Source organism: Eucalyptus grandis, chromosome 4 (assembly GCF_016545825.1).
Source record: "Eucalyptus grandis isolate ANBG69807.140 chromosome 4, ASM1654582v1, whole genome shotgun sequence".
Lineage (NCBI taxonomy): Eukaryota > Viridiplantae > Streptophyta > Magnoliopsida > Myrtales > Myrtaceae > Eucalyptus > Eucalyptus grandis.
Genome location: NC_052615.1, coordinates 1,888,157 through 1,903,125, shown reverse-complemented (window position 1 = coordinate 1,903,125; position 14,969 = coordinate 1,888,157). Strand labels below are relative to the sequence as shown.

The following is a 14,969-nucleotide window of genomic DNA, read 5'->3' as shown; positions in this document are numbered from 1 at the left end:
GTTAAACTTAGTGATGAGCACGTGCAGGGGCGAACCCAACTCAATCGTACCATCGCACAAAAATACGACAAGATTGAAGGAAAAAGAAAAAATGTAGATGAAAAGTAGATAAAGTGGGGACAATTAGCAATTAGCAAAAGAGAGGGTCGGATCGTCACCTCGTCCCCGTGTGGGTCCCTCATCACCACCCCTATCGGACACGTCAACATCGTTCATTCGTTCTGGATAATATATATGGAGAAACCCTCACGCCTGGCTCCCTATGCCCAGAGCTCCCACCTTTAATGACTTCTGTAATGAATTTTCATGCCTACGGATCAATATCTAAAGCTTCACTGAACCAAAAACGTTTAAAACCTTACGCTCAGAAGTACTCGTATACCACCATCACTCATTCTCGCTCTTCACCGAACCATTGTCTCCAACCATCATCTAACCACTGTACTGGCCGTTGCATCCACAAGATGTAGGAAACAATAACAAGGTGGCAATCGGATAAACCAACCGGAATACTAGAGCTTAAAAATTAACCCTCGGACTATCCGGTTTTCGGTGGCTTCTCATCGATGACCATCGTTGAAGGCAGCAGGAAGGCTTGATTTATCGGTGGTATAACTAGGCTGTGACGGGTGCTTGCAACTGGCGACTAGGACCTTTACAACTGTCGATGAATAGAACAACGACCGACGAGAGAATCTTCGGACGAGATCTGGGCTCCTCGGTTTCACAGTGGGAAGGCATGGGCCAATAGAGTAGGAAAGGGTGGCTCAGGAACAGTGAGGACGAGTGGCTATGGCGACTGATGGTCTCGAGGGGAGTGATGGAGAGGCTCATCGAAGTGATGGCGTGGGTTTCAATCGCCGGAATGGGCAACGGTGACTATTGCTCCGACTCCTCAAGAGAATGAAATCCAAGAACAATGGATGCAACTTGCGGTGGTGAGGATGAAGTCCAATGATGATGGGGCGACGGTGAAGGAGTCGGCATGAAGAATCGTTACTCCTTATTTTTCTCTTTCCCCCTCCAAAAGAAGCCAAAAAAAAAAAAAAACAAACAAAAATGACGCCTTCCAAGATGGGAAAAGAATAAATTTTATTCTCCCAATGGGGTTTTGTATGATTGCAATCTTTAGAAGTATAAGCTCAAATCCAATGGTAATAAATATGATATTCTAAAATGGCCTATCGATTCTTGAAATTGGAATTTCTTTAATTGGATTCGAGGTACTTAAATTTTGCGGTTTTCCTAAATCGGATGTCTAAAAAAGATTAAAACGAGTGAAAAAACAATTTTTTTTCTGGTCAAAGGTTGATTATTTGGTTTGACCAAAAAAGCCATCTTCAGCTAAATTTATGGAAACTCGAAATCTAAAGTCTTTTTCTACACGCCGATGTTGAATTAACCCCTATGTGCAATTAAGATAGTATTCATATTGATCTAATTCTTTTGAGTGAAGAAATGAGTCTTATCGTGATCGAGCATCTTGAATCTCGATTTTTTTTTTTAAACTTTAACCATCGCAAAAAATCGAATGGCAATTGTCTGAGTGAACATAAAGGAAAATTTCTAAAATTTTGTCCACTGATCAGCTCCACAGAGCATTAGGGGACGCAAAATATCCGTACATATATTCGAACTCGTGATCCGAGGTAGAGTCTCCGCTCAAGCTTAAAAGGCGCGGGAAAACAGTCGTCTCTCCAGGGAGGGACACGTGTAGCTCAATGGAAGCCCAAATTTGGTCGAGCAAAAATCTAAAACTGTAGGCTCGACCATCAACCCATCATGGCGAAGGCGCGGGAAAACGGTCCAGATGGTTTCATACTTATGGATAGTTCATGGTCCCTCTTCCTGGAGTTGAGGAAGTTCTTACTTCATCACACTAGAATCTGGTTCACATCAACTGCTATTCTGCCTGACGTCTAATGGTGCAAATGTACATTTTGCCTTCAGAATAACTACCAAAAGGTCAAAAAGAAAAAAAGGCAGCTAGTTTAGGGTAAGTCTTTTTCCTCCTCAATATTGCATAATCATGATCCCAAAGATCATAGTAAATTATTAACGAAAAGCAGCTGTGTCCTATTTTCTAAATATTGAAAAAATAATTGTTGATTAGAATTAATGCAACGAGGTGAATTGTCTAGTTCCAATTAAAAGAGAAAAAGAAGACATTGGATCTTTGTATTGCTTCTTTCTACTGTATGATTGTGTACCTTATAACATGAGATTTGCATAAAGCTCACCAACTAGGGCTTGGTCGAGTTCGAGCTTGGCCCGTTGTCTCAATATTTAAGCATGCGCGAATGTTTGTCATCTCTTGTGAGATGCCAATTTGAATAATTCGTTAGCATTTTTTTTATCCAAAAGTAAATGAGGATGATAAGTTGCTTTTTCCAAAATTACATTTCAATAGCTAATCCACCACACTCGCATCTAGGGGTGTGCAACCGGACCGGGTCAACTCGGTTTCCAGTTCAACCCACCCGAAAAACAGGGTCGGGAACCGGTTCCGGTGGAAACCAGTTCGGGAACCGGTTCCCCAAGCTCAGACCCTGTTTGAACCGGTCTGAGAACCGGTTCCGAGGGAATACCCACCCGGGAACCGGATCGACCGGATCGGTTTGGGAACCGGTTTGAGAACCGGTTTTTGGGCCCCAAAACAAAACCCTAGTCGTTTCTAACTTTCTATCTTTACTCTCAGTCTCTCACGCAGCATGCTCGTCGCTCTCAGCCTCTCGCGGTCTCACCTCCGCTGATCCATTCGAGTGGAAGCAGCATTGCCTTCCTCCAGATCAGCGCCCCCATCTTGGTCCCGGCCATCCTCGCCACCTCGGCGCCGTCGGCCTCGCTGCTCGAGAAGGTTGGGTGCAAGACGTTCGCGGGCCTCCTCGTCTCGACACCGGGGTCGACTCCTCACGGGTGGCCAGCACGGTGCTCAAGTCCACCCCCGTCGCGATCTTCACCGTCGACAGCGTCCTCCTCCCCGCCGAGCTGTTCGGCAAGTACCCGTCCCCCGCGCCGGTGCTGTCGCTGGTAAGCACAATTTTTACTCTTCGTCTTGAGCTGCCAGCTAATTAGTTCTACTTACCCCCGCGCCGACGCCGGCGCCATCTATGTTTGCTCTTTTGATTCGTTCTTGTATTGCAAGTCTGGTGTTTTTTTTCTCGGTGGGACGAATCTTGAGAATTGGTCAGGAGTTGAGCGAATGAGCGAACGAGCATTTGAGGTTATTGTGAATCACGATTTTGGTTTTTGGGTCTGTGTTTGTTTTGTGAATACAGATTGCTGCTTTGCCTTTTTTTGGTGAGTAGCCTGGATCTGCGATTTTCTCTCTGTGAGGTTCATCTGTGCCTGTGGGCTGTAGAACTGGGTCTAAATAATTTCAACTTTGTGATCAGCTTTTTCATCATATGAATTTTAGGGGTTATCGCTCTTTATCTGCTTGTGCTTTTGTGTTGAAATTGTGGTGATTGTCAATTTATCTGATTTTTTGAGCTGCACGAAGGCATGGATTTAATATTTGGAGGATTAAGCATTTGGATACTCAGCAATTTGTTTTTACTGCGTTGTTAATATTCATTTTTGTGGACATGATAGATGCGTTGACTTGTCATGCGCTGACTCTTATGTGTCTCTCCCCTTTCCAGGGGATGCTCATGCACCTTAGAACATAGAAATGAGTCATGATCCGGTCATGGCTTCGATTTTGTTTGTTGCTCTATCTTTGTGCCCTTTCTCTCTATGATACTGGTCTGCTCCTATTTCATGCATGATTTGATCAACCGAGACTAATGTGGATCTTATTCAGTTTAGACCTTAAAGTTGATGCATGAAATTAAGTCTTCTCTCACAATGAGCAGTTACACTGATCTGATTATAACACATAGTTCTAGGTGGCAAAACTACTTCATCATGTGTCTGGTCATATATATATGTATGTATAACTGAGGAGATGTTATGAAATTGGAGTCTCAGTCGATTGCCTAAAGAAGCTTCGTCAAATTTCTTAACTTGTATGAAGTAATTGATGTATCTTATGCTTGCTGTATTACCTCAGAGGTTAAATTTCTTAGCGCGCTATGTATTTGGTGTTTCCTTGGGTTTTTCGCTTTACTGCCCAATTAAGTGGCTCCTTGGCTCCTTTTCCTTTCAGTTGACTTGAATTTGGTTTAGCACCAGAACCTGTAGTATGATCATATCATCAGTAGATTTGCACTTCTTATTTTTTCTTTTGAGTGGATTGGTGGTCAACTTCTTCAAGTGAGGATATCACTTTAAAGCTAACATTTGTCTTGCTTGGTGTTGGCTTCCTAAGTGAAACTTGTAGTTGTCATGTTCTATTCCTTCCACCAACTTTTGTCTTTCCACTGTATATATGTTTTGATATATCTGTATCATCAATTGAATCTCTGTAGTTATAGCGCTTCATTTTTGGAGTATCATCTTTTGGTCTTCTAACAAATTAATTTCATTATAGTGGACCATGTGCTTTGTACTTGCTCCGTAAAAGAGCCCTTTACAATGACATGTCAAGGTAATGCTTTGGTGTGGTGATATAAGATAGTCAATATACCCCATAGGATCAACTAAGTGGTTAAGGGCATACTTATATGTGTGAATTTGGCATGCCGTACAAGTTTGATTCCCTCACCACTGAGTACAAACATTTTCAGGGGTTTGCCTACCTAAGATCCTAAGGTGGGTGCCTCAATCCTAGTTATAAAAAAATATAAGAGTGATTACCTAGGAGGAGTGGGAAGAAGCTAGCACAAACTTTGACAGATCAGAATATGCGCTTGAGAATCCATGTTGTTTCAGAATGGTAAGTTATTGCACATCTTTCTTGTGAGAAAACGAATGCCTCAAGTTGTTGCATTCTATTTTTTTTTTTTTTCTGGTTTCAGTAGTTGATGTATGCCATTGTTGGCATTGTTGTAGCTTAAATATCATGAAAGTGGTCGAGATGTGATGATTGGTTCGTTGATGGGGCATTGGAATACGATCAATTCTTCTTTTTGCCTTTTCTTTACAGCAAATGATCAATGGAGTTAGAGTGGATACCTGTGATGTGATGAAATACTCTCTTTCTTTTCCTTTTCTAGTGATGTTATGAGGTACAAATTATTTGCTACAACGGTGGTGTGCTTATCCTGATCGATAATGTTAAACGCTTTATTTTAAATATGAGTGTTGTACATTAATTTTTGCAAAACAGGTTCCAATATAAACAGGGTTGACCCTGTTCTCAGACCGGAAAAACAAGGTGGGTCGGGAACAGGTCTAATGTAAACAGGGTCGGGAATAGGGTCCAAAAAAAGAAAACCGGTTATAATAGGGTCGGGAACAGGGTCCAGGTCTAGACCCTACCCATCCTGGACCCGATCACCCCTACTCGCATCAATGTGATGTCTCATTGGGCCTGAAAGGGCCCTTTCGGGCGTTATTTGGCAAGGCTATAAATTGCAGCCCGGCCTAGTTGATTCTGCTGCGGCCCTTTACAACCCAATTCCCATCTCTCTCATCCTTCCTTGTTTTGACTCCCGCCTATCCCTCTTCCCGTAACTTTCTCCGCGAATTCTCAGACTTCAGTGGACATCGCTCCCGCTCTTCCCTTCCTCGTCTCGCTCTTCAGCTTTCCTCCGCTGTTTTAGAGCTCTCTCCTTACTCCTTGCGATTTGTTCCACCACGGCGGGCGATTGTTGTTTCGGGCCGCTCAGCGGGAGTCACGGCGTGTGCTTCCGTTTCAGCTTCAGTTTGATTAACCGCCTGGCTTGTCAGGCTCGGCTCCGTTAGGTTTTGGCGTTGTTGGGTGGGTGGGTGGGTGGATTAGGTTTTGTGAGGTTTTTGCTCGATTTCCAATTGGCAGGTGAAGATGGGAGAGCGAATCACGAAAAGATTTGCTGACAATGGTCACGAGGCACTCGAAGGTGGGTGCTTCATCGTTGCTTCAATTGGCAAGAGGCTGTGGAACAATCTCTCCTAGGTATGGCTTCGATCCGAGAAAGTTCTCTTTTTCTTTATTAGTGTGTTCATTTCTTCAATGATGGCTTGCTGTGCTTGCTCTTTGAGTCATTGGCCTTATCTCGTTCTACTTCTTTTGCCATTCCTAAATGTGTAACACTTCCTTTTCACCATAGGAACCAACTGTAATAGCCAATCTAGTTCAAATTGCATTCGATGGATGATTGGATGAATATAGAGATAAAGTGTTGAAAGTCTAAATGAGAAGGTGACATCGATCTAAGGAGTTGGTCTTTTACACAGAAATGAAGAGTGAATGATGGTGATGTGAGTGGAAATCTAGAGATGACTTAGTTGCAAGTAAAGAATTCCAAAGCTGGTAGTAGTTGAATGAAGGGATTTTATTTATAGGCGCATAGATTCCTATCAACTTCTCGACCAGGTTGTTGCCTTTGCGAGATTTTTTCCATAAAGCTGGACAGTCATCTACCCTAACCGTAAGTGTACCATACTCCTGTATTGCCTTCTTGTTGCCCTTCTTCGTACACTAGTTAAAGTGTCCATGAAAATAATTAACATGAATTGGAGGGGATGCCATGGATGCTAGATAGACTAGCTCTGTCAGATGCAGAAATGCTTGATGCCCACTTGGAGTTGGCAGGTTTAGCCACTGCATAATATTATCTAAATGTCATCAGGCATCTGAAAAGATCTTAGATTCCTGATTATGACTCTCACAGTGTAATTTTACTGCTGACTCCTCTTCCTTTATTGATTGAGAATTCTTTAACTGACTGAGCATGCCGCAAGGAGATTTATTAAAATTGAAATATAGACTATAGGCAGAAAGTTTCTTACATTTTGTATTGCTTGAAGTTTTATTTATCTTCTTGTCATTACTGGGGGGCATTTCGTCACGTCAGTTTGATTAATCAAGTTTGATGGTGGGAGTTCTAACTTTTGAATAGGATATATCTCGAGCCATGTTGCGTACTTGTATGACAATCTGGTCAAGACGGATGGAGTAGAAATTGGAGAAAGCAAAAAGACTAGGAGGGTCAGGGGAGCTACATTCAAGTATGTTGGGTTCCTATATGACTTAATCTTTTCGTAATTCAAAGTTGTAAGAACTTAGAATTAGATGCCTAGCCTTGGTAGTCCTTGATGTCTATTCTCACCGGAAAAATTTAGAGAGGAGATTTTTTTCTCTGGAAACATCTCAATGCTTCGGTCATCATATTGTCTTCTGGATATGGAGAATGTTTTGAGTGCACTATAGTACTAGAGCCAATCCTTGAATGGTTTCTCTTAAGATCCTAAGTTGTAAATACTATTACACTTGTAATCCTCACCTGAAGTAATTTTTCGTGCATCCTTTTCGCCTTTAGGTTCCATAATTGAACAAAAAGGTTTTTTTTTTGATGATATTGGATTGGAGGCTGCCAACAAGATATAGACTCCCTTGCTTTAGATGACCTACTAGCTCAAAGAAATCCCATATCGAGTGACTAATATCCCTCTCAGTTATTTTGTAAAGTTATTACATTTTCCCTCACTTCATAAATTTTGATTAACATTTTGTTGGTTAATGTCTATCCTCTATGTTTCCTCTTCTATTAATTTTACTGGGACAAAATATTCTCTCTCTCTCTCTCTCTCTTTTACAATGAATTCACTTTCTTTGCACATTTCAATGTGTGTTGTCAATACTAGCTTCTCTTAATCATTCTAGTCTGCTCCAGGTAAATGTGTAACATCATTATGCCGGTGTCCTGATGGCAAGGTTGTTGTCTTGGGACTTGAAGACAGTACAGTTTTACTGCATGATGTCGAAGTAAGTTTTCTATGTTGTTACTTGAATGTTACCCTCATTACTTCTCAACTAGATATTCCTCCTGAAACATTCCTTTATCATCAAAACGTTTTTTTATCTAGTCTCTCTTGGGAAATATTCTGAATTGCTCAAAATCTACATGATGCAATGCAAACAACAAACTTGCTAACTGAACATTCAGCTGCTAATAGAGGCGGCACTCCATTTTTATTGGTCATGTCCCTCAATGTCAAGTTAACAATGGATTGGTAGATAGGTCAATCTGAGCAAGATAAGATTAACAAAAAATTTTATTAGAAAATTCTATTTGAACATGACCCATTTGTTAAATATGCAAGAGATGTATAACCCGTTTAACTAATTTGATTGAATTGAATGGGTCATTCCCATCCTAACATGACCAATGTGACATATGTACCATATGCATATCTTCATCAATGTCAAATAAGTTTGAAAAGGGACTAGCCATAAGCTTACAAAATCCTAGGTTTACATGAAATGTTTTATTTATATGGTGTGATCAAATCATAATATGTAACAACTAAGGAAACCAAATTTATGTATGATTTTTTATTAGAGAACTTACTGAACTAAATATAAACAGGTCATGATAGGTCAGGTTGTTGATCAAGTTGGCTCTATCATTTAGTTATATAGATTACATGAGTCAATCTGTCTTTCGCGGTTTGAACTTTGAATGTGGAACAATATTCGTTTATTAATTAACTGTTAAATAGGCAGCCTCACCTAAGTGGTCACATGGAAATGTGAGTCATGAATAAAAAAATTAAATCTTTCGATTGTGGATCGTGATTTTCATCCAATGGAATCATAAAATCTGATATAATGTTTGAGATTGGTATTCCATGACATATGTAAATTAATTATTAGATAATAACTAATCACAAAGATACTTCAAATTCAACTAATTTTATTATTTCCAGACATGAAATATTGCTACAAATTATTTTTCTTTTGCCCAATGAGTACCCATTTGACTGCGAGGACGCAAAGATCTTATACATAGTATTGTAATTGGATTCCCATTCATAGAATTGAGTATGAGACAATCAAAACATCCACTAAGCCTGATGCAGCCAAAAATCATGCAGGATGACTACCAAGTTTTGGTGAAGATTGACTTTGAAACTCAAACAAGGATCAGGATTCTTCTTTTTAATCACTAAAATTATCAACTAGGATTTTGAGTATTATTAGGATTTTATGAAATTTCCTTTTCTTTCTTTTTTTAAGCTTGCATAGTAGGATCTTATGTATACTCCGATAATGTTTCTTGTTATTGAACTTGGCAAGTGTTTGCTTTGCAAATTGTGTGATCCAATTCATCTTTGGCATGATGCTTAAGAAACCTCGGGTATGTTGCTTGGGCAATTTTGCGTGTGATGCTTAAATATTTATTCTTTATTGTGGGAATCAGTCCTATATCAAAGCCGTGAAATGTTTTTGACGTTACATTGTTTGATACATGCGTTAAATTATGAATCAAGGAAATTGATTGACTCATATCTAATCAGTGAAATCAGCAGTGAGTTACTTTAATCACACATCATACATAATTAATATGCTCATTTAATAGATTTATATACTTTAGGAGTTGAATCTTATTGATGTGCTCAATTGCATTCTCATGTAGGAAAATATTTTTACTTCGCTGCTAATGTTATCATCGATGGTTGAGACTATTTCAATTGTCAACGACAAATTACAGGATAGTGTGTGCTGGGGTCCAGCTTGTGGTGAGAATCTACATCTATGGTCTAGGTGGAAGGTGTTGTACTGAAGCATTCATTCATGAGATGCTCATTTTCATGAAAATTAATAGCTTCTTTCAATTGTTATAAATTTGTTCAGTTCAGTCAAATTAGGAAGGTAATAATTTAGGTGACCCTTAGATGATGGGATTTGTGCGTGCCTCAATTATGCTTGTGGGTGGAAAAGTTTGTAAATAACTGGTTATGTTTTTATCAAGCCATAGCGGCTTGGTCATGAGTAGAATGGCTGAGTACATGGCTGAGGATGCTGCAATTCTGTTTCTTTGAGATTTCTACCAGTTTATGACTAATCATCCACTTCTTGGATTGCAGTCAATCAATATAGATGGATCCGAAATCTGATTCAAATCTAATATAGCACTTATGGATCCACAAGAATTGCTGAGAAGAGAAGTTTATACATAATAAATGTTACTTACCAAAGTAGCTGTCTTTATGGAACTATAAATGTGCAGGGTGCTGCTTTTGACATGCTAGTGCTTGCAGCAGTTATGCACACTGTGGTATAATCATTCTAACAGGGTATAAATATGAAGCAGAATGGAAAACTCTTGAGAAGCTTGAAGTATGGCAGTTGGGGTGTGTCTCAGCTGGGAGGAGGATGCCCAAGTGAATGGAGTATGGCATCTTTCAACTTAAAAGTTGGTACGATTTCGTGATCTTTATTACCAATAGCAGATATCTTATGGCTCACACCTTTCATAATGCTTCGTTTGCAGTTAAGTAGTTATTTTAGTGTGGTGTTCTTAAATACTTCTTTTTCAAACTTAGAATCTTATTTCACAGTCCAACACCATTAGTATGGGTTTATGGAAGATTTTTTGGATGTGTATGTTTGGCGTCATCTGTAACTTGTTGATTTGTTTGACTCTTTAGCTTTGATCTCATATTTTTTCACCTTTTTATTTTTTAACTGGAAAGTAATTATTCATTTGTTTTATATAATGCTTTTGGTAACTCTTTGGCATTTGAAGATCGCACTACTCAATTCTTCCCTCCAGCTCTAGGAGTTCCTCAAATGCCTGGACTAGTACCCGGAGATGCTGGTTTAACTGACAAGGTTCAAGATTCATTTGTAGAGCTCTCAAATTCTTCAAAGCAATGTTTGCATAGCCTTTGCAATGGAGATATAGATGTGGTTTTGCACTTTAGTATATTTGGTGTCTTCCCAATCGAATATATTGTCAATGTCTTGTCTGTTCAAATCAAATATTTAGCTATAAGGTATGTCATATTCAGTAAATGAGTCCTTTCCTTGTTCTTGCTTCTCATATAGCAGTTTTTCTTATTAAAGGGATTTGATGGTAGACTGATAGCAAATCATTATTGCTTGGGAAGTAATGGGCTGGTTAAGTAAACAATTATTCCTTGGCGAGGTTATGCTTGTAAAAGTTCTAGATGTTTATGCCATTTCTTAGGCTAGATTTCAATTCTATTGGTCACTTCAGAGATGACACCTCCAACTTTGATACTGAACACTTATCTGATGCTTTTTGTTGTTTGGCCTGAGGTTGGCCTGCCTTGCATACTTATCGCTCCTCTCCTGACTATTGGGATTCTGCTTTATACTAGGAAGATTGAGAGAGCCTATGAAGATCTTCCCCTACCCAACAAGTATAATTCAGGCCAAAGACATTGCAGAAGCCTTAGTATAGACTTCATGAGAAAATTTACTTGAAGGGCCATGATGTTTGTCAAACTTTTGCACGATATGATGTTGGAAAAAACAAGTGTGAAAAAATGAACATCACAAATATAAACTTAAAGCAATATTTATGGCACTAAATAGCATGCATATAATGAATTAATAATATGATGAAAACGTAAAGTCATGACATTGCCTTTTAATAACAATACTGTGTTGAATTCGATAAAATTGTGTTAGTTGTTATCAAAGGTCAACTTTAATACATCAAATTGATGATGGACTATCGTATATATTAATAGGCTGAATATGTTAGTATTGCAATAGTTGACATGGTAAATACACCTAATACTCTTCTATTAGAGTGGTAAAAATGCATAGGCTGATATATTACATTCATGTTTGGTGCCTCTTATATTGGATGCATTTTAGGCAAATTACTCTCAACTTACGAGATAGAGTTGATTAGCTTTAGAGAATAATGCAATTAAGCTCTTGAATTGATGTGATAATTTAGCAGTTATAAAGTATTGTAAATCAATAGTATGAACAGGAGTGCTCGTGAAATGCAGAAGCACTCTTTTTTTTTTACACTTAACAATTTCAAGTATCGATGGTTTAGTTTGGATTGGTGGTATTTAAATAGCATTGATTATTCAAGTGGATATTGGAATAAAGTTTCTTTCTATTGAGCATACAAAATGCTTCACTTCTTGTACCAATCAAGTTAAATATTAATATTAATATGCTTAGATATATTTTGAGTGACTAGTAAAATCTATTTAACATATTTTCAAATATAGTTACCCTCATTATTTAATGGGAATAGATCTACATAAAATAAATTGTTGGATGAGAATAATGTGGCTAGGTGTATTTTGGATGGTAAATAAAAGTTATTTTATATTTATTTATTTTGGTAAATAAAATGGTGGCTAAAGTGCGCAACTACTTTGGGGATTGAGCATCAAGGATTTCTTCCCTTCCAACAATGGCTTTTTGCCAGGATTTGAACCCTTGCCCATTGGCAGGTGAAGTCCGTGTGGGATTAGCATGCTACCACTAGACCAACCCTTTATTGGCTTATTTTACATTTTCATTAAAATAGCTACCCTCATTATTTAAGAGGAATTGCATGCATTTATGTTAAAGTGTTATTTAAAATGCAGTTTAATATAAATGAATTAACATTTCACGTATTAGTTCCATTCAATAATATAAATATTTGAATTAACACACATTACAATTTAGGTGTTGAAGGAATATTGCAAGTGCTAAACTAAACCAAGCAAAAAAAAATTTGGAAAAATTGAAAATTTTAATTTATTAATTTGGCTTTGGGTTGATTAAGAAATTGTGACATCAATAAATTTGAGTAACTTCATAATTAAGTAGAGAAAGAATTGGTGGGCTAGCCACTCCTTTGCAATAAGAAGTGGACAAAAACTTTAACAAAAACTTGGTAGAGAAGAGCGGTAGCCTCAGGAAGGAAAAGGATTCTTGGGCCGAGCCACTGGGAGTGGGGTAGAAATAAACTCATCACATGTAATCTAATTACAAATGTGCCCCTGGATGATAAAAAGAGTTGAAGCTCCTCCACTTTTCCTTTCCTCTTTTTATACGGTCCTAATTCTTTAAAAACTCTCAAATTTTAGGTTCAATTTTAATTTTATCCCGAATTTTTTTTTGTTTTAAAAACCCTCAACTTAAAACCAAATGCTATATCAACCCTCAATTTTTTTCTTCTAAAAAAGTTTTTCAAATTTTATATCTAGTCCCAAATTTGTTTTGAATGGTAGCAAAAACCTCGAGGACAAGATCAAGAAAGTAATTTCCATTTTGACAAGGGCGCAATCTCGACATTCAGAGATCGAAATTCACGGCCAAAGAAGACGAGAAAATCTAGGCATGAAAAAGCAGAGGATTCTCGACCGAGCGGGTGGGGCATTTTTCCGCATACCATGATTGCCAAGGGAGCTCGAAAAAGAAAAAAGATGGAGCTTTTCTTCCGGGCCAAGAAAAGGAGATAGAGAGAGAGGCTATTCTCGGCAAAAGAGAGAAAGCTTTTACAAAGAAAAACTGATAAAGTGGCCTGCAATGGAAAAGAAAGACAAGGAAGGAAGGAGGAGGTGAAAAGAAAAAAAAAGAGAGAGAGAGAGAGTTGTCAGGACAAAAAAAACAAGAAGGAGCAAAAAGTTGCAATCTCATTGAAAATCTACTTTTGTAGCGTCTGCATTTCCTTGAAAGTTCAGTTTTCCTGTGCATTGAAACTTCCACCGGTTGCAGGCGACGACCATAAATGCATGTCTAATGATTCGGTCAATGAATTACTAATTTATATTCAGTTCGGCAAATTTAAATTATTGATGCATATCAACTAATTAGATTAGATAAATCAAATCAATAAAAATATATATATGAAGTAAAGTAAAAGTAAAAACATATTTTGATTTATTTATGAGATTTGAAGGAGAAATTAAGACGGAACCTGAATAAAAAATAAATTCTTTTCATTGTGTTACAGTACTAAATTAATATATATTTATATATACACACACGTATATTTATGCATGTTAATATTTTTTTATGATCCTCAACACGTGTTGATAACATAATTTTTTAGAATAACCCATCATTAATAATACAACATTCCAGTATAAAAGTGAAGATTATAGGTAACATATATCAGGCTCAAAGTAAGAGGGATAACTTCCCAAGTGTGATAAAGAGCTGAAATATATTTAACCAAAAACACATTTTCTGATAGAAAATAAATTAACAAAAGAAAGAGGAAAGTTGGACGGTGCAAGCGGTGGACTAAGCTTGCCCTGGTCATTGTCCTGACACTTCGTATGTTTTCATCTACTGTGAGCATTTGTGTGGAAAATATTGGACCGGACGAATCTCTATTTCCACTTTTAATTTTCTCCAGCAAATCCATGTCACGGGCATGTGAGGGAAGCAGTGCAAAGGAACATGAAAGAGTCATCATGCGTTGAAAAGTCTAATTGGAAAAGAAGTTAGACAAGAGGAAAGACAAAAAGTACAGAGTAGTTGTTTTCAAAGTGATCTCCACCTTCAAAGACGTGTAGTAAGGACTATGAAAATATTTATCTTCGTACCGATTCCTATTCAACATTGATTGCTCTTTAATTAGTCCAAGAAATAATAAAATTTATCAATGGTCCATGCATCTGCATGTTTCTTCTCTAGATGGATTCAAGTCGTTGTCCATATCCTATTTTATATTTAGAAAAACTTCCCACTCTATTTGCCATCATATTCAATTACTAACAAAATTAAGGTAGATGTGTGCAAAAAAGTTATGTATCATTGGAAGTCCTTTTGATCTATTCTTCATTATAGACTATATTTATTATGGGTCTAATTCAATGCCATTGGCTGCTTAATAGGATCAAGAGTCTAAATATATTCGACAAAGGTAATTTTTCTGATGAAAAATAAATTAAAAAAAGAAAAGGAAAGTTTTTATTTGGGTCCTAAAAATAAAGTTCAATGGTGCAGCAATTGTCTTGACGCTGTCATCAATTATGACCACTTTTCACGGGTACCAATAAAGTAGTTGTCTTTTATTTTTGCTTTTACTTTTTTTAATTGCTTTTGCATTGAAACTTGCTCACCTCTTCTTATTTTCTTCCTGCGCAACATCGCCTTGGATTCTCCCGTCCATCAAAACTTCCCCACCGTGAAGGCACCCCATCAAAACTTCCCGCCATGA

At 37.8% G+C, this 14,969-nt stretch overlaps 1 protein-coding gene and 1 long non-coding RNA gene across 2 annotated transcripts; both read left to right on the top strand.

Annotated features, from left to right (window-relative positions):
- Positions 1-3,102: 3,102 nt before the first annotated feature.
- Positions 3,103-5,151, top strand: LOC108954831. The gene is made up of 2 exons (XR_001980768.2): positions 3,103-4,819; positions 4,936-5,151. It is a non-coding gene; the product is annotated as an uncharacterized LOC108954831 (long non-coding RNA).
- Positions 5,152-5,947: 796 nt separating this feature from the next.
- Positions 5,948-11,015, top strand: LOC104432008 (anaphase-promoting complex subunit 4-like). The gene is made up of 4 exons (XM_039311728.1): positions 5,948-5,980; positions 7,701-7,792; positions 10,125-10,230; positions 10,560-11,015. The coding sequence occupies exons 3-4, from the start codon at positions 10,206-10,208 to the stop codon at positions 10,829-10,831; spliced, it is 297 nt and encodes a 98-aa protein (XP_039167662.1). The 5' UTR covers positions 5,948-5,980; positions 7,701-7,792; positions 10,125-10,205; the 3' UTR covers positions 10,832-11,015.
- Positions 11,016-14,969: the final 3,954 nt, after the last annotated feature.